Source organism: Aquarana catesbeiana, linkage group LG02 (assembly GCF_042186555.1).
Source record: "Aquarana catesbeiana isolate 2022-GZ linkage group LG02, ASM4218655v1, whole genome shotgun sequence".
In the NCBI taxonomy this organism is placed as follows: Eukaryota; Metazoa; Chordata; class Amphibia; order Anura; family Ranidae; genus Aquarana; species Aquarana catesbeiana.
Genome location: NC_133325.1, coordinates 340,027,431 through 340,046,330, shown reverse-complemented (window position 1 = coordinate 340,046,330; position 18,900 = coordinate 340,027,431). Strand labels below are relative to the sequence as shown.

Genomic DNA, 18,900 nt, shown 5'->3' with positions numbered 1-18,900 from the left:
CTGAAGTAAAGTCCAGCCTTGAAGGAGCCATGACTTAAAATACTTTTTTTCTTTGCTGTCATGCTGGCCCTTCATTACTTTGAGTCACTGGCCTGGAAGAATATGCATATATGCAAATCAGATTTTACTCCACATTTTCTGGTTTGCTCCATACATTTATTATGACAGATTTTATTTAAACATAAGTAAGAATAGTGAAGTAATTAAATTTCCTGTCCACCAATACCCATTGACAAATCTACCAGCGTTCTATTTAGTTATTCATACATTTAATGGAAATAATTTCTAATAACAATGAATCCTATATATAAATATGGCACCTGCCTGATATTTTATCCTTACTTCCATTGTTTTTTTAACCCCAGAAAAAGATAATATTCTGCTTTTGAGATATGAGAATCCATGAACTCTCATAGCAGTGCAAGTAGTAGTTGGACATATAAATAGTATCACCTGGTACCAATCAACTATTAAAAGTAAAGGTCAGTAACAGGCATAGTAAGAATTTATCTGTCAGCGTGTGCTGAAAAAGTCTACAGCAGGTGTTAACAGCCTTTCCTTACAATGTATAATATCCGAAAGTTAAAGAATTTTGCAATGCAGAAAACAAAATGTAAACTTTCTGACAGTCAGCAGTTTTCTAGGACGTGATCATTATTACAATACCTATATTTGATTTAGAACGATCGTAACCTAAAAATATTAATAAAATATATTGGGACATATGCCATTTAGCCAGATTTGTTGTGAATAATTCCTTCACTTCAGAAAACATGCCAGCTAAATTCATAATGTTACTTTGTTATTTTGAAACATTTATATATTTCTCATTTGTTACATGGTGTACATTATCTCCTAAGTTTTGTTCCAGACCAAGACCAGCATCTTTCCTAGAGACATGTAGAAATTTGTATTAACAAATACTTCTATTTCATTCAGTTAAGGAAACACAACTACATTACATGAAGAAACAGCCACCAGTCTGTGTAAATAACTCTATTTAATAACACGTTTTTTTTTTTTTTTATTCCTGTGGATTAACTTTTATGCTTTTTCAAGGTTTTTTTGCTTTTTAGGAACATTTTTGTTTAAAAGAGAACTACACTCCTCTTAGTGTTTTGCAGACAAAATGTTTTCTTATCCTCCTCTGCCAGGTTGTAAAGTCACCAGGGATGATGTTGAATCAGTATTGCATGACTTGGTTACCCAGATTTGGAATTACCATGACCTAATCTTAAGACAATCTGATGAGTATAGTCTGAGTTCTCACTTTTTTATTTGCAGTTCCAGCCAAAACTCAAAAAATTACCCACAAAATGGACTCAACGGTGGGCCCAACCCCACAGACTGGTAATAAAACATACTTTTTTCACATTTTCAGCACAGATTTTTTTTCTTTTTTTAATTAGCATGCCTTTATTGGAATGAAATGTATTCCACAAACACAATGCTAACAATGCTGTTTTGTTCTATATAGATCTCATCTTTTCCCTTCTGACATTTTACGATCTGACTTTTATGATCACCCCAAGATACCACTGTGTAAAGATAACATTTGCTTGCGGAACTTTTCCATGCATGCTGAGGAATAAGCAATGTTATTATTTTTTTCCCTTTGAACTATTTTGTTTCACTACAGCACATTTGTCAGTGTTTATTGGAAGTGGTTTAGAGAGGTACAAATGACTTCTTATAGTTAACTAAACAAATAACCTCTAAAACCACTTGCTTGTATTTATCTTTTTTGCACTAAAGTTGGTTCTTGGATGGCAGTCTGCTACACCCGGATCATATTAATATATGCTTTATTGTCAAATCCATGTTGTATGGTTAGACAGATTGCTTAAACGTTCTAAACTTCATACAGTTTTCACTGGTGTTCCTATAACCAGAGCACATTATGCAAGCTCCAGCCAACCACATTATATCACAATGTCATTTATCCAGATTCAGATGTTTTTGTATTAATAATCCTGTGTTTGATTGTAGAGTGGTATGTTTTCGGGCCATGACTTTAAAGCATCAATGTATTAAAGCAGTTTTTTCACCAGAAATTTGTGGGAGAAACTTCCTGTTAATTTAAAACTGAGTGTATGGACTTGCAAAATTAATAAAAGAAGAAAAAAGACATGTTTGATTTTGTGTAACTTTGCATGTCTTTTTTACCACTTCCATACCGCTGAACATCATATAACGTCCTCGGCTTTCAGTGGTGATATCTGAATGATGCCTACAGTTACAGGCATCATCCAGATATAGGTTTTTTTTTCCGCCGGCAATTCCCTACACCACAAAAATGATCATAGCGGTTATTCAGCCAATTGATTGATCTTACCGATGATGGGAGGGGACGTCTCCCCCACCCGCCCTCCCGTGTTTCCCGGGGCTCTCCTGTGAAATCAGGGACCCGGAGAAGGAGTATGCCAGCATTGGAAGGAAGCCATAGAGAAATCCGAGTGACAGATGTTCCCCGGCAATCTCTATCACTCTCAGAGGCCTGGGAGCGACATTATCATGTCACGTCCGGGCCGCCTGAATTAAAGCCGTTTACTCAGATCGCTCTTTTTTTTTGTTCTGATGCTTTCCAGCCTGGAGGAGAGATGTGGGGTCTTATAGACCCCACATCTCTTCATCAAGAGGACCTGTCACGCACTATTCCCATTACAAGGGTGTTTACATTCCTTGTAATAGGAATTAAAGTGATCGTTTTTTTTTTTAAAGGAAAGCATAAAAAAATAAAATAAAATAAACAATAAAAAAAAAAATTAAAGCGCCCTGTCCCCTCAAGCTTGCACGCAGAAGCGAACGCATATGTAATTCGTGCCCACATATGTAAACAACATTCAAACCCTACATGTGAGGTATCACCACGAATGTTAGAGCGAGAGCAATAATTCTAGCACTAGACCTCCTCTGTAACTCAAACCTGTAAAAAAATTTAAAGCTTCACCTATGGAGATTTTTAAGTACCGAAGTTTGGTGCCATACCACGAGTGTGCGCAATTTTGAAGTGTGACATGTGAGTTATCTATTTACTCGGCATAACATCATCTGTCACATTATACAAAAAAATTGGGCTAACTTTACTTTTTTTTTATTCATGAAAATATTTTTTTTTCCAAAGAAATTGCGTTTGAAAAATGACTGCGCAAATACCATGTGACATAAAAAGTTGCAATGACCACCATTTTATTCCCTAGGGTGTCTGCTAAAAAAAATATATATATATATATATATATATATATATATATATATATATATATATATATAATGTTCGGGGGGTTCTGAGTAATTTTCTAGCATCAATGTAGGAGAGGAGTGCTGGAATTTGCACAGTATGGAAGTGGTTAATAACTGTACCTAGAGAACCAGGCAGTAAGTCACTGTAAACAGAAAGCAGCCAAAGTCCAGCTCACATTTTGTAACCTGCACTAATCTACCTGGGTCTGACAGTACAGCGGGTTTAGGGTCTGATTTTGCAAGTGTAGCCACTTCCAGCAACAAGTAGTTGCAGGACCTGTCAGCAGTGCCAGCAATATGGCACTTGATTATGTGCAATCTCAGTCTACCCTTGCATGTGCACTTGCATGGGTGATCAGTTGGCAATGTAGGTGATTTTGTCCTCATCCCACACCTTGGATAAAGGAACCCCCCTCTTCAATGTATGCTTAACTGAATCAGGCAGGTGAAGCTCTAAGTAATATTTGCACAAAGTGCACTTAGTGGTCCCACTCTGAGTGCCATCAGCTCATAAGTGATCAAGGCTTTTTGTGCACGTGCACTAAACAGCTAGAACATGCCCAAAGTTGGGCTGGTTCATGCACACTGACTATTGCTGTAGCTAAGCTGTGGCAACACTGCGATTTTGGATATGAAGAGAACTGAATCTAAATTTCCATAACACAAGTAAAGTATGGAATATACACTCACCAGCCACTTTATTAGGTACACCTTCAAGTACCCGGTTGGACCCCCTTTTGCCTTCGTGGCATAGATTCAACAAGGTGTTGGAAGCATTCCTCAGAGATTTTGGTCCATATTGACATGATAGCATCACGCAGTTGCTGCAGATCTGTTGGCTGCACATTCATGATGCGAATCTCCTGTTCCACCACATCACACAAGGTGCTCTATTGGATTGAGATCTGGTGACTCTGGAGGCCAATGGAGTACATTGACCTCATTGTCATGTTCAAGAAACCAGTTTGAGATGATTTGATCTTTGTGACATGGTGCATTATCCTGCTGGAAGTAGCCATCAGAAGATGGGAACGCTGTAGTCATAAAGGGATGGACATAATCAGCAACAATATTCATGTAGTCCGTAGTGTTTAAACAATGCTCAATTGGTACTAAGGGGCCCAAAGTGTGCCAAGAAAATATCCCCTACAACATTACACCACCACCAGCCTGAACTGTTAATACAAGGCAGGATGGAACCTAAGCTTTAGTGTTGTTCATAACTAATTCTGACTAAACCATCTGAATGTCACAGCTGAAATTAAGACTCATCAGACCAGACAACATTTTTCCAATCTTCCATCGTGCAATTTTGGTGAGCCTGTGTGAATTGTGGACACAGTTTTCTGTTCTTAGCTGATAAGAGTGGCACCCGGTGTGGCCTTCTGCTGCTGTAGCCCATCTGCTTTAAAGTTCGATGTGTTGTGCATTCAGAGATAGTATTCTGCATACCTTGGTTGTAACTAGCGGTTATTTGAGTTACTGTTGCGTTTCTATCATCTTGAACCAGTCTGCCCATTCTCCTCTGACCTCTGACATCAACAAGGTATTTTCGTCCATACAACTGGGCATTTTCTCTTTTTTGGACCATTCTCTGTAAACCCTAGAGATGGTTGTGCATGAAAATCCCAGTAGATCAGTCGTTTTTAAATTACTCAGACCAGCCCGTCTGGCACCACAACCGTGCCACATTCAAAGTCACTTATATCCCCTTTCTTTCTCATTCTGATGCTCAATTTGAACTTCATCAATCACCTTCACCACATCTAGATGCCTAAATGCATTAAGTTGCTGCCATGTGATTGGCTGATTAGCAATTTGTGTTACCAAGCAATTAAATTGGTCTACCTAATAACATAGCCGGTGAGTGTATATCGCTCCCTAGCCCTATTAGTACATCTTAAGGATAACCTGTTGCCTCACTTATCAAGCTAAGCTCCTCCATGAATATTAAGCCAGCTTCTGACTTTTTGACAAATGGTTTTTGCATTAGCTTTAGCACCTTCCCGGTGACAGTGCTCAAACCTGGCAATAGGTTGATCAGGCATCAAGTGTTGTTATGTTGGGGGGATAGAAGTGCTTACTTACTTCACACTGTGGAATTCAGAGGTTTTTCCTTAGGTTTCAGTGTCATCTGAAAATAGGAAAATGTATAATGGTACTTTCTGGCACACGTTATCTAGTGGGACTTCTATTTAAACCAAGTTTGGCTTTGAGGTCCTATATAAGAATTGCCAGCAATTACAATTTAAGCCATCATGTATGTAGGTGTGTATTTTCTTTTTTTCCCTCATAACTTGTTTAACAACAAGCATGTACAAACAGTATTATTAGTCTGTGCAACATTCCAGTAAATACTAGAAACTTAAAAAAAAAAAAAACGTGACAGTGGTGTCTCAAGCTAAAGCAAGTCCCGTAATTTTAAATTCTCCCAGATATATTGGTGAAATTATACCAGTGAGTTAAATTGCCCAAACAAAGACTCAGATTAAGATACCTAGGATTTCGTCTTCTCAGTATTTGGCGATCCGATCCATATTTTAACCACTTAACAACTGCGCCATAGCCGAATGATGGCTACAGCACGACTCGATAACTCTGGGAGGGCATACATTGACTTCCTCCCAGAATCCCGCCCCCCGGGGCATGCACACGGGAGTATCAGTGACATCACGAATCACGGTAAACGGCCGCTGACAGCTACCACTTGATTGTTCCGTCAAATGACAAAGCGATCACTTGTAAACAAACCGGCGTCATATCCGGTTCCTCTCTCCCCTCTCTGTACTGATCGGTACAGTGTGAGCGGAGAGGGGAGAGATCGGGTGCAGCAGCACTTTGGGCTGGATCTGTAGTTCCCACAGCGCTGATCTGTGCCCATTGCAGCCTCATCCAGTCATCCATCCATGGTCAGCCATCCCTCTGTTATACTCATCCAGCCATCCATCAACGCTCAGCCATCCCTCTGTCATACTCATCCAGCCCGCCATCCATGCTCAGCCATCCCTCTGTCATACTCATCCAGCCAGCCATCCATGCTCAGCCATCCCTCTGTCATACTCATCCAGCCATCCATCCATGCTCAGCCATCCCTCTGTCATACTCATCCATCCATCCATGCTCAGCCATCCATACTCAGCAATACTCATCCATCCATCCATGCTCAGCCATCCATACTCAGCAATACTCATCCATGCATCCATGCTCAGCCTTCCATACTCAGCAATACTCATCCATCCATCCATGCTCAGCCTTCCCATTCACCCCCATCCATACTCAGCAATACTAATCCATCCATCCATGCTCAGCCATCCATACTCAGTAATACTCATCCATCCATCCACCCCCATCCATACTCAGCCATACCCAGCCATACTCAGTCATAATATCCAAACAAAAGAACTCGCTGCTCCAGGTGAGACAAGAAGCCTAATGATATCATGGGTTTCCGCCTCGGCTTGCCTCCGCATACGATCAACACTGAAGAAATGGCTGCACTCCAAGATCCATCAAAATTCGTATTTAATGAAAGAACATCCCAAGTGTTATAGACAGTTCAAATGGTAGACGCATTTCACACACTAACAGGTGCGCTTATTGAATAAGCGCACCTGTTAGTGTGTGAAACGCGTCTACCATATGAACTGTCTGTAACACTTGGGATGTTCATTCATTAAATACGAATTTTGATAGATCTTGGAGTGCAGACATTTCTTCAGTGTTCATACTCAGTCATACCCAGTCATACCCAGCCATACTCAGTCATACCAAGCCATAGCCAGCCATACTCAGCCATACCCAGTCATACCCAGCCATATTCAGCCGTACCCAGCCATACCCAACCGCACTCAGCCATACCCAGCCGTACTCAGCCATACCCAGCCGTAATCAGCCGTACCCAGCCGTAATCAGCCGTACCCAGCCGTACCCAGCCATACTCAGCCGTACCCGAGCCTTACTCAGTCATACCCAGCCATACTCAGCCGTACCCAGCCATACTGAGCCATACTCATCCATACTCAGCCATCCCATCCATACTCAGCCATCCCATCTGTACTCAGCCATGCTCAACCATACACAGCCATACTCATTCACGCTCAGTCATCCCATCCATACTTAGCCATCCACATTTATGGCTCAATCATGCTCAGCCATCCCCATCCACGGCTCATCCATCCCCATTCATGCTCATCCATGCCACATCAGTTCTCATCCATGCCACATCCATGCCACTACAGTGCCTCACAAATGTGTAAAAAGTAGTCAAATTAGATTTGAAATGTATGCCCCTAGAACACCTGACGGTGCTCCCTGCATGTTGGGCCTCTGTATGTGGCCTGGCTGTGGAAAAGTCTCCCACATGTGGTATCACCGTACTCAGGAGGAGTAGGAGAAGGTATTTTGGGGTGTAATTTTTGGTATGTACATGCAATGTGTTAGAAATATTGTATAAATGGACAACTTTGTGTAAAATAAAATGCGTTTTCATTTTCTTTCCACATTTTCCAAAAACTTGTAGAAAAAAATGACATGTTCAAAAGACACATTATACCTCATAGATTATACGTTGGGGTGTTTCCTTTCCAAAATTGGGTCATTTTTGAGGTGTTTCAATTGTCCTGGTGTTCCAGGGCCTTCAAAAGTGCAAGAGGTAGTCAAGAAATGATATGTGTAATTTATGCTCCTAGAACGCCTAATGGTGCTCCCTCAATGTTGGGCCTCTGTATATGGCCACGCTGTGTAAAAGTCTCACACATGAGGTATCGCTGTACTCAGGAGGAGTAGCAGAATGTGTTTTGGGGTGTAATTTGTGGTATGCATATGCTGTGTTTGAGAAATAGCCTGCTAATATGACAATTTTGTGAAGAAAAAAAAGAAGCAAAAATCTTAATTTTGCAAAAGAATTGTGGGAAAAATTACAACTTAAAAAACTCACCATGCCTCTTACTAAATACCTTGGAATGTCTACTTTCCAAAAAGGGGTCTTCACTTTCCTGGCTTGTTAGAGTCTCAAAAAAATGAGATAGGCCGTCAGTACTTCAGGTGTGATCAATTTCCAGAGATTGGCACCATAGCTTGTGGACTCTATAACTTTCACAAAGACCAAATAATATACACCAATTTGGGTTATTTTTACCAAACATACGTAGTAGTATAAATTTTGCCCAAATTTTTTTTTTTTAATTTTCAGTCTTTTTTCTTATATATATATATATATAGATATATATATATATATATAGATATATATATATAGATATATATATATATCTATATATATATATCTATAGATATATATATAAATAAAAAACCCAGCAGTGATTAAATACCACCAAAAGAAAGCTCTATTTGTGTGAAAAGAAAGGCAAAAATTTCATATGGGTACAGTGCTGCATAACTGAGCAATTGTCATTCAAAATGTGAGAGCACCGAAAGTTGAAAATTGGTCTGGTTAGGAATGGGGTTTAAGTACCCAGTGGGTAAGTGGTTAAAAATATCTGTTAGATGTAGATTGCTCTAAAAAAATCACATCTTCAAGTTCTCTCTGCAGAACTTCTTTACCAAAAAGTCAGTGGGAGTCCAAAGAAGTTGTGATTGTTAGCAGAGAAAGCCTAAAACCTGACTGTGTATGATGTGCTTGCATATGGACACTTTTAAAGCTCCTTATTATTGTACACCATCTAAAAAGTGGTTTGTGTAAATTACGATTAAGCAAAGAGAAACACCACCTGAATTTTTAATTTGTGAACCTTTGTTCACTTTAAACATCTTATGTGCAAGGTATTTTAACCACTTCAGCCCCGGAAGGATTTTCCCCCTTAACCACTTCAGCCCCGGAAGAATTTACCGCTTTCCTGACCAGAGCGTTTTTTGCGATGCAGCACTGTGTCACTTTAACTGACAATTGTGCAGTCGTGCGACGTTGTAGCCAAACAAAATTTCTGTCCTTTTTTTCCCACAAATAGAGCTTTCTTTTGGTAGTGTTTTATTGCCTCTGTGGTTTTTATTTTTAACGCTATAAACAAAAAAACAGCTACAATTTTGAAAAAAACACAATATTTTGTACTTTTTGCTATATTAAATACCCCATTTTTTTAAAAAAAAAAAGCTAATTTTTTCTCAGTTTAGGCCGATATGTATTCTTCTGCATATTTTTGGTAAAAAAAAATTGCAATAAGCGTATATTGATTGGTTTGCGCAAAAGTTTTAGCGTCTACAAAATAGGGGATATATTTATAGCATTTTTATTTATTTATTTTTTTTTACTAGTAATGGCGGTGATCTGCAATTTTTATCATGACTGCGACATTATGACGGACACATCGGACAATTTTGACACATTTTTGGAACCATTGGCATTAATACAGTGATCAGTGCAATTAAAAATGCATTGATTACTGTAAAATCGTCACTGGCAGTGAAGGGGTTAACACTAGGAGGCGGTGAAGGGGTTAACTATGTTCCCTGGGAGGTGGAACTGAAGGGGGAGAGGACTGACTAGAGGAAGTGACGGATTGTGGTTCCTAGCTAAGAGGAACACACCATCTGTCACTCCTGCCTGTTTACACACACTCATCCCTGTTCTGTCTCTCCTGGTCATGATCACTCGTGGCCGGCGGTCATTGCGACCATTGACCACGATCATCGGCACCCTCGCCGTGCAAAAAGACTGACAATTTGAGAAAAAAAAATTGCTGATGTGACAGCTTGATTGATCTACATTCAAATCTATCAGAGTTGAAGTAGCTCCGCAGCATTATACTGTAGTGCGGGGATCTGAAACTGGCGGCCCTCCAGCTGTGGCGAAACTACAAGTCCCATCATGCCTCTGCCTGTGGGAGTCATGCTTGTAACTGTCAGCCTTGCAATGAATGCCTCATTGGACTTGAAGTTTCGCCATAGCTGGAGGGCCGGCAGTTTGACACCCCTGCTGTAGTGGTTTTCTTTTTAGAATAGAACCTTGTTGCAAAACACCTATATGGCCTTGCCCTTGCTGATTTACAGCTAGAAACACATCCTTTTCACCCTTGATGGCTCTAAGTGCACATATCCAAAGGGACTGTTCAATATTTTGAGCGATGTCATAAAAAGGAGTGTTGCTTTTCTGTGTCATGTTTAATAGACATCTGGACACCTGCTACCCAGTGATGTGTGAGTCATTTATCCAAATGTCAAAAGTTATTGCAACTGTTTTCAGCTCTGAACTTTTTGACCAGTTTCTGGTTCACTTCAACTTGAAAAATGTGCATTATAAAATTTTAGTATGCAATTACCTTTTTCCAGCAATATGGGTTACATCTGAGCACACATCCTTTTCTTTCTTATGTATACATGTTTATGAAAAGCAACTTAAAATAGTAACTGGGCTTTTGCAATCAAGTGTAATATTTAAGAAAACTCTTTATTTTCTGCTGCCAGGTAAAACTGAAAAAGATGTTACTTCTAAACCTCACAAAACATCTCAAAGTCCACCACCAACTGCTGGTAAATTATATATGCACTTTGGAAAAACAACAAACATTTCTTTCCCAATTTACTATTTCCCCTATTACTCATGGTTTCTGTTATATTCTGTGCAGTGCCAAAACCAGCACAAACCGTAAAGATGCCAATAAACCTGATTAGACTTCATATATATCCGGATCCAGCACTTCCAAGTGGTAAAGTGGCCTATTTTTAAATTGCCTTGTTTATCGGCAATCATAAGCCAGCAGTGCAGACAGCTACGCATGAATGCTTCTAAATTATTTAGCTTGGACTTGTAGCTACAGTATTCTCTACAGCTATTCTTTTATCTTTGCATACACAACTCTTGAATGGAAGCTGTTGCAGATGAAGAGCACATTTTAACATACAGTTCTAGCACAAGACAGGCAGTTCATCACCTACTTTGTTAATCATCCTGGCTTATTCAACATGACGATGCAAACAGTAATGAATATATGCAAGGTGCATTACCCATAACAGCCAATCAGAATAGATTTTATTATGTTAAAATAAATTAAGGATTGAAAAAGCAAACAGTGTTGAAGAAAAAACAATATTAATGAGTATTTACCTGATACAAAAATATGCTCTGTAGGCGTTTAGGAATGCTCTCTCATCTACCAAGCAATACCCTTTCATAGCCACATGGTCTCATAAACCCAAAGCAGCTTTTTATTATTTCTCTAACCTCCACCTTCAGCTCTTATTTCCTGTATATCAATCAGACAAGTTACTTTATATTAAAAACTAACATATTAAATCATTTTCTGTTTACCAAGCTTCTGCTGTGGTGTTATGCTACAGGTTTGTGAGTCCTTAAACTATGTAGGAGGCCCTCTGTGCCCAGTGTAGGATAAGCTTAAAGGGTGTGCACAGCTAACCTGGCTGTAAATCTAGTGACATAGGTGGTAGGCAGTGGGGGGTAGGCTTTTATGAGCTGATCATATAAGCATGGTGACCTCAAGAACAGCATCTTGATCATTGTTGGGAGTCATATTTAATGCTGCCAGTCATGAATTCCCAGCACGTACATTGCATGCATTGCTGCATGTATATTAATACACAAATTTCTTGATGCCCATTATGTTAAGGTAGCTAATTCAGTTTAAATAGACTCACCTTTAACAGGAAAAAATGTACCTGCACTATGTTTTGCAACGCAGCTCGCCACAAGGTACAAAACATTCACATGCACATTTTGCGCTGTAGCACAGATGTATTTGGTTCTAATGTATATGTGTATTGGAGTGCTGTTTAGAATAAGAATTATTGTATAGAATTACTGTGAATTGTGGTAAAGCATATTTTAAACTGTGCATGTTGGTAATGAATGTTTATCATGTTTACCACAATGAAAGGTGAGGAGCCAGCCTTAAAATTCTAATTACTTCCTCACATGTGTGGATGTATCCGGACTGGCAAGCCAAAGTACCCGAACTCAGGGGGTCAACTGGAGACTTATTCTGCAAACTCCAGTAAAGCAAAAATTAGTTAAATAAAAGCAATTACACAACTTGGAAAATGAGGAAGGGCCCCTGAAACGTGTTGCTCACTGCTGCACCGTTATCTTCCTTTCACCGTGCTCCTGAGAATACACATACCACGCTCCTTACAGCTTACGCTTCAGCGCACCTGTGCATGTTCGCTTCTTACAGTTATCCACTTGCTTGTCGTCTAAATCCCTGCATTTGGATTGTGCTTTGCTATGTGCTGTGATTCCTGTGCATACTCCTGATAGCCATTATGTAAGTGTATATTTTTTTTGTTGTTTCTCTACTTATTAAACAATACATCAACTTTGATTTGACAAGCTGTTTCTTCTAATACCCTGATGATCATCCTCAGTCTGTCCTGCTCATTCCACTAACACCCTTTGCTCACTTTGCAATTGGAATTGTAGTTATTGAATGAGAAGAAGCTCTGTTGACTTCCATCATCCAATCATGTGCAAGCAAAATGCTGTTTTTTATTTTGTTTACACGCAATTGGGTATTTTGCAACATGAAATTTAACAATATTGACAAAGCCTTTGGGAATATTCCCTTTCAAAATCTACTTCCCTTGCAAATGGAACAGCCTATTTGCCTTTAGTAAATAAACTCTTCTTTCTCCAGCCTTTGATGCTGTTGACCACATATTGCTGCCCCAGATGCTTGTGTCCTTACTTAATGCCTTTCTAGCTTTCTGAACAGATACAGTATATATATCTCATAGTTCAACATTATTTCTTCCTCTGTCTGTGAGTGTATCAAATGGCACTGTTTGAGTATTTTTTTTGTCTTCTCCATCTATACATATGTTCTTTTCATATTTCCATCATCTTAGCCTGCTTCCCTACTAAAAAATAACCTCACACCCAAAAATCCCTCCCCAGTATTTACATTTCATTATGATTTTTAGGGTTAATATATTAGTGCTTCATCTTGTGCTAATTGTGCTGTCATATTTACAATATTCAATAATTTCTGAATAGTTCTTCCTAACTCCAACTTCCTTCTCACTTATCAGGAACTACTACCAATGCTACAGTACACTTTGAGCTTTTTACTCCTACAGGCACTGTTTAGCAGTCCTCTAGCCCTCTAGCCTTCAAACTCACCTCTTTAATTCACCTCCCAAGTATCTAAACTAAATCACACTCATTTCTTGCCGCTATTCAGAGAACCCTAAAAACTACCTACAAAATTGTAAAACTATATGGATAAATAAAATAACCTCCATTAAAATTATGGTTTAAGCAAAATTAGTCTACCACTATAAAACCAGATAAGATCCTCCTCAAATATCCTAAAGCAATAAAATAGGCTATGCTAAACTTCACTTGGAGTGATAACAGGCATAGAGTGGCTAAACAGGTTCTCCTCTCCTCTCAATACCAGAAAGGTCTTGGTTTTCTTGACATCACTAAATACTATCTAGAAGCCATTTTTTTCCACTAAACCTCTTGGTCAGCTTTTTATCCTCTAAACAGGTGGCTGGAGATAGAGAACTTTTGGACCATGCTTATCTATTTGAACTTTCTGCTGTGGTCAGCCACTACCAACTTGAAGGAATCTTCAGTTCTGTCCTGGTTCATACCAAAGATATATGGTTATACTGAAAAAACTAATTCCATCTGTCTTCTACAGACACACTCCCATTTATTTGTGTACCAACATAAACCTGGCTGGACAATTTTGTATTTTCGGTTTCAAGACATAATTCACAAAGGAAATAGGGCCTCCCTCTCTTTCCAGAGCCTACAATCCACTCTCAACCTATTATCAAAGTCTTTATTCATCTATTTTCTAGTCAATGATTATGCTCACTATTTTCAAAAACCTAATGTTTTCTAAATTGCCTTCTTTTGAGGAACTTTGCTTGGAAGGTCCTTCAAAAGCACACTTTATAAAAGGCATTTATAGATACTTAAACACTATATCCACTAACCTATTTCCTAAATATAAATATATTCTCAAATGGAAAGACTCTCTGGGTTGCACTCCAGAACATGATGACTGGGAGGAGATATGGAGTAGCACCAATAAAACCTATATATGCATTATATACAAAGAGAACCAATATAATCCTCCAGTGGTATAACACTCCAAAATATCTCTAATGATTAACCCAACAATTCCATCCAATTTCTGTAGGTTTCCCTTTAGCCTATACCATATCTATTGATAATGGTAATGATATTCTTTCTGACTTAAAAGCAAATCCTTTCTTGAAACATTACTGGCCCTATTTATCCCTTTTGAACCAGTTAACTTCCTTCTGAGCCTAACTATTCCATTAAATTAATGAATCACATTTTGACTTCAGCCAGATGCTTAATTGCATTGAATGGGCAATAACCAATGAGACAGCCTACAAAAGACCTATGAAAACACATCCAAGATGTTTACAACATGGCATACCTTGCAGCAGAATTGGACCGCTCTCTGAATGCCTACACCAAAATCTGGTTTTGGTGGTAATTCCTTATTCCTAAGCAGCAGAACCCGATTCCTGCCACCACTTTCTCACCCTCATACACGCTGCTTAAAACCACCTGTTAGAGTCTCTATCTGAAACTAAAAACGTGGTGTTAAGGGACAGATATCCTTCCCTTAGGGGATGGATATCCTCCCCTACCCATTCCCCCTACTTGCCTTACTCATCCCCAATACTCTTCCTCCCTTCCTTTTCCTAACCCTCCTGATTTCGATGCTACCCATGTGTAGTCATGTAAATTGCTACCTATCTGTACCCATCTGTAGACACGTAAATTGGTTCTATGAGCTACACAGTTCTTAATATTGATGGGCACCTCCCGTGAACTAATGGAACAATTATGCACACATGCCATTCATCACTTTGATCACCAGATTAAAGGACCTTGTTCTTTTTCCATGAATGTACAACAATGAAGAACAGGTGTCATGTTTTATGTTATGATAACTTTATTGTGTTCATTACATAACAATATTGCAATAATATGTTACTGCTATGTTTTCTTTTACCTTGTACACCAGTGTTTCTCAACTCCAGTCCTCAAGGTGCACCAACAGGTCATGTTTTCAGGATTTCCCTCGGATGAAACGGCTGTGGTAAATACTAAGGCATTGAAAACTGATCAAATCACCTGTGCAAAATAGTGGAAATCTTGAAAATATGACCTGTTGGTGCGCCTTGAGGACTGGAGTTGAGAAACACTGTTGTACACATTCAGATATGATGTTCTAAAACACAATATTCTGTCATTATTGGTACCATGCACAATATTTTCAATTTAAAAAAGTTTAAAAAACACAGTTCTTCAAGATAAACATACTGTAAAATCCTCTCTTAGACATTCTTCCGTTATTTCAGTAACAGATTCAAAATTACTTTCACATCTACTGTCTGTTAGATTTGTATGCACTCTTCTTCACCTATTTGTATAGCACTATACGCAGGGCACCATGTAAATCATGTTTAATAATAATGATAGCTGATTGGTTCTTATGGATTATTGTATGATGAGCATTATCATAACTCTTTGCACCCATATACTTTACTGAATAAGCCCAATGCTGTATAATTTGCTGCTAGAAATAGTATCCTCTTGATCATGTGTTGCTATGCAAGATTTCAACCTTCTCCTTTGCTACAAATCTGTGCCTCAGAGCATGAAAAGTTTTCTTTATTTTATATAAAAAGGCATGCTTCCACTAGCCTTCTTTCCATTCTACATTCCTTGCTTTTTATTCCTCTACTTAACAATCGCACAATGGACATTTTTTGTTCTTTTTTTCAGAGAATCAGTTTCAGAGAATCATTTAAACATCTGTTTTTTTCTATTTATTTTTCAGTGCAAAGTGAAACACAAACCACTGCACCTCCAACCCCTAAAACAACTCAGTCAAATAAAATACCACAGTCAAAACCTGGTAACTGAGATATTAGTTTTTCTAGTACAGGATTTAAATGTGAAAAAATGTATACTCCAGTATAGTTGCCTAGATCTTGGTTTTCACAGAGTATGGTCTACAGTTGAAAAGTATGGTCTACAGTTGAAATTAGAAATGATAAAAATTTAAAGGGCACTTAAAGGGACTTCTGTTGAGATTTCAGAGCACCTATTTTTCATGTATGCTATATCTTTTCAGTACCTGAAGATGATGATGGTAGCATTTTCAGATGCATTTTAGTTTGGGTCTTACATTAGGAGGAGATGGGTGAAAAAGATATATTCCATAGTTGATCCTGGACATTACAGCCAGTGAAAGAAAAAACTGTGGTCTTAGCAAACTACCTTGCGTTGTTTCAAGTGATATTACATGGGGAGGTCACCTTAAGATGAAACCAAGTTTGGTCCTTTCTGACTGCTCACAGGTAGGCACATTAGGAGTTGACATAAAACACACTGCTAACCATATATCATAGGGATCTGCAGTATTAACAGTCATAAAGTACAGACTTGATGTTCCCAGTGTTAGCCAAGTATTATTTTTGAAAAACAAATGGAGAGCAACTTAGGGATTGTCATATGCATAGGTAGTGTGCCATAGTCTCTATCTTCCTAAAAAAATGGACCTAGGTTTCTTCTATATTGTTCTATGTGAGTGTACACACATGTTTTTGGTGTATTTGGATTGATTTGTGTTTGTTACCCTCCTCAGACTGCTTAAGATTTGAAAATCAGCATGTGTTTTCATTATTACTTTTAGGTCAATTTTATTTATGTTTTTACACTGATGATTTATGGCTGGTTCACTTTACTATTTCTATAAATATAATTGATTAATATTACTACATATACAGTATATTATTATTTTATAAAGAGAGAAAGCAGCGGAAATTCTTAGATTGCATGCTTCTTTGATTAAAACTTTTGAAGAAGCTATAGTAGAGAAGGGACAGAGAGAGTGATGAGTCAGTCATCTGATTTATTTACTTAAATGTTCAAATTGTACCCTAATCTACTGAGCTATGTACAGTAAGCACAAGCTTTTTTTTAGAACATCAGATATGGATATACAGCCAAAACCAAATGGGAGACTACCATTACACTTACTTGCTGAATATGACATTTTTAAAAATACATACACTATAAACTAATCTAACTGAAAAAGAAAATATTTTAAACATTTTGGTTAAAGCCATAAGCATGGTGTACTAACAAAACTATGTATGGGCTAATAATACAGCATTGTGAAATAAATGCAACAATGTATATGTAGCAGAATCTCTTACCTGTTCCAGTCTAATGAGAACCTTCAAGGCCAAAGATAACTGACATCCTTCAATATGTGGTGGGTTGTGAGGCATAGTGGGTGCTAAGGTGATAAAAGTCATTGGGCGCCAGACACTTCTTGGATGTAAAAGAAGTTTTATTTCTTTGACAGTCCTTTTTATATTTTGCAAGGGAAAGAGGGCTAGGGCCGGGACACCCTTAAGTAGTTGCAATTTCAATTATCAGACTCCTAGACTTCATCAGGAGGACAGCCATACAGGGAAAGGCCCTAGCAAGGTGCCACTTCTGCACGTGCAGGATTGCTGTCTCCTATGGTAATAGCACTTAAACAGTTCCTAACTCAAAGCAACAGTTCTCTCAGCTGTACTACAACTTCTCCTTGTAGTTCTTCAGCCCCCTTGAGCTACTGGTCTCTCGCTAGACCCTCTGATTCACTACTCTGAATCCTGTGAGCTCCTAAAGGCTTTTGCAGTGGTATCTCCCTCAAATGTCACCCACGCTTCCCTGCTGGGTCCCTGGCTTGGTACTTCGGATACCTTCAAGCTTCACCCCTGCTGACCGGCTCGGTCCCTAGCTTGGCAAACAAAGCTGCTCTACAAGCGTCACCTCCACTGGTTGGGTCCATGACTTGATCACTGCATGAAGTTTCCCGACTCTCCACCGTGCCCATTCGGTGAGAATATTGCTCCGATACTTGCTTCAGTTACTCACTGTGGTCCCTGGTAAAGGCGATTGGTCCCTTCGTGGTGACAGCTTCCCTTCTACCTCTGACCACTGACAGGTTCTCCGGCCGGCAGAACTGTCACTTCTGAATGGACTGCAAGCCGCAGGCCCAACCCTGCGCTGCCCTCTTACTTCTGGGTAGGCCCTCACACAGCCTGGCAGCCTGATGCTCCCGGGATAGGCCCAATCTCTGGCCTAGCAGCCCAGGGCAAACTACACTGGTCCACCCAGATGGAGGTCCAGGTGGCACACAAGAGCCTGGATCACCTGACCTCCCTCGAATATATAGGCTCTCCCAGCAGGCCAAGGGATTCAACAAAATCCCTGCCCATTGGCTGAGATACCCCATATACCCATAACCTGACCTTGAGTTGTCCTTCTCAATCTAATACCTACAAGTGCCAGCCACCTAGTGGTAGAAGAGGAAAGTACAACCAGGCCAAACTTAGGGAGAAATCAAAGGATCCCTAGCAATTAACTACAGTAGCTACTCCTGACAAAAGGACTTAGCGAGGAGCTCCCTGACTAAACCCCAGGGCGCTGCATATAGTTGATGATCTTCAACTTTATATAGCTATATGCCAAGGCTTCATTGATATTTCTTTGCCTGTATATTATTTGAATTAGGACTGTTCAGTTTTAGGTCTCATCTGAGTAGAAAAGAAGAGGATGGGCCACAAGTACTTTGTTTTCAAAAATATTACTACTTTTTGTGCTCTTTGCAGTGTTAGCAAGGCTTTTCACAAGCC

At 39.2% G+C, this 18,900-nt stretch overlaps 1 protein-coding gene across 50 annotated transcripts in view; it reads left to right on the top strand.

The window, feature by feature from the left end:
• Nucleotides 1-18,900, top strand: part of ABI3BP (ABI family member 3 binding protein) — a 496,221-nt gene that overhangs the window by 330,806 nt on the left and 146,515 nt on the right. For 49 of the 50 annotated variants that reach the window (XM_073614901.1, XM_073614909.1, XM_073614887.1 and 46 more), the window contains 4 exons: nucleotides 1,285-1,350; nucleotides 10,657-10,722; nucleotides 10,818-10,898; nucleotides 16,044-16,121. In XM_073614901.1, coding sequence (XP_073471002.1) covers nucleotides 1,285-1,350; nucleotides 10,657-10,722; nucleotides 10,818-10,898; nucleotides 16,044-16,121 — 291 coding nt within the window. The remainder of the gene's footprint in view (nucleotides 1-1,284; nucleotides 1,351-10,656; nucleotides 10,723-10,817; nucleotides 10,899-16,043; nucleotides 16,122-18,900) is intronic. The other variant, XM_073614917.1, reaches the window with a different exon arrangement.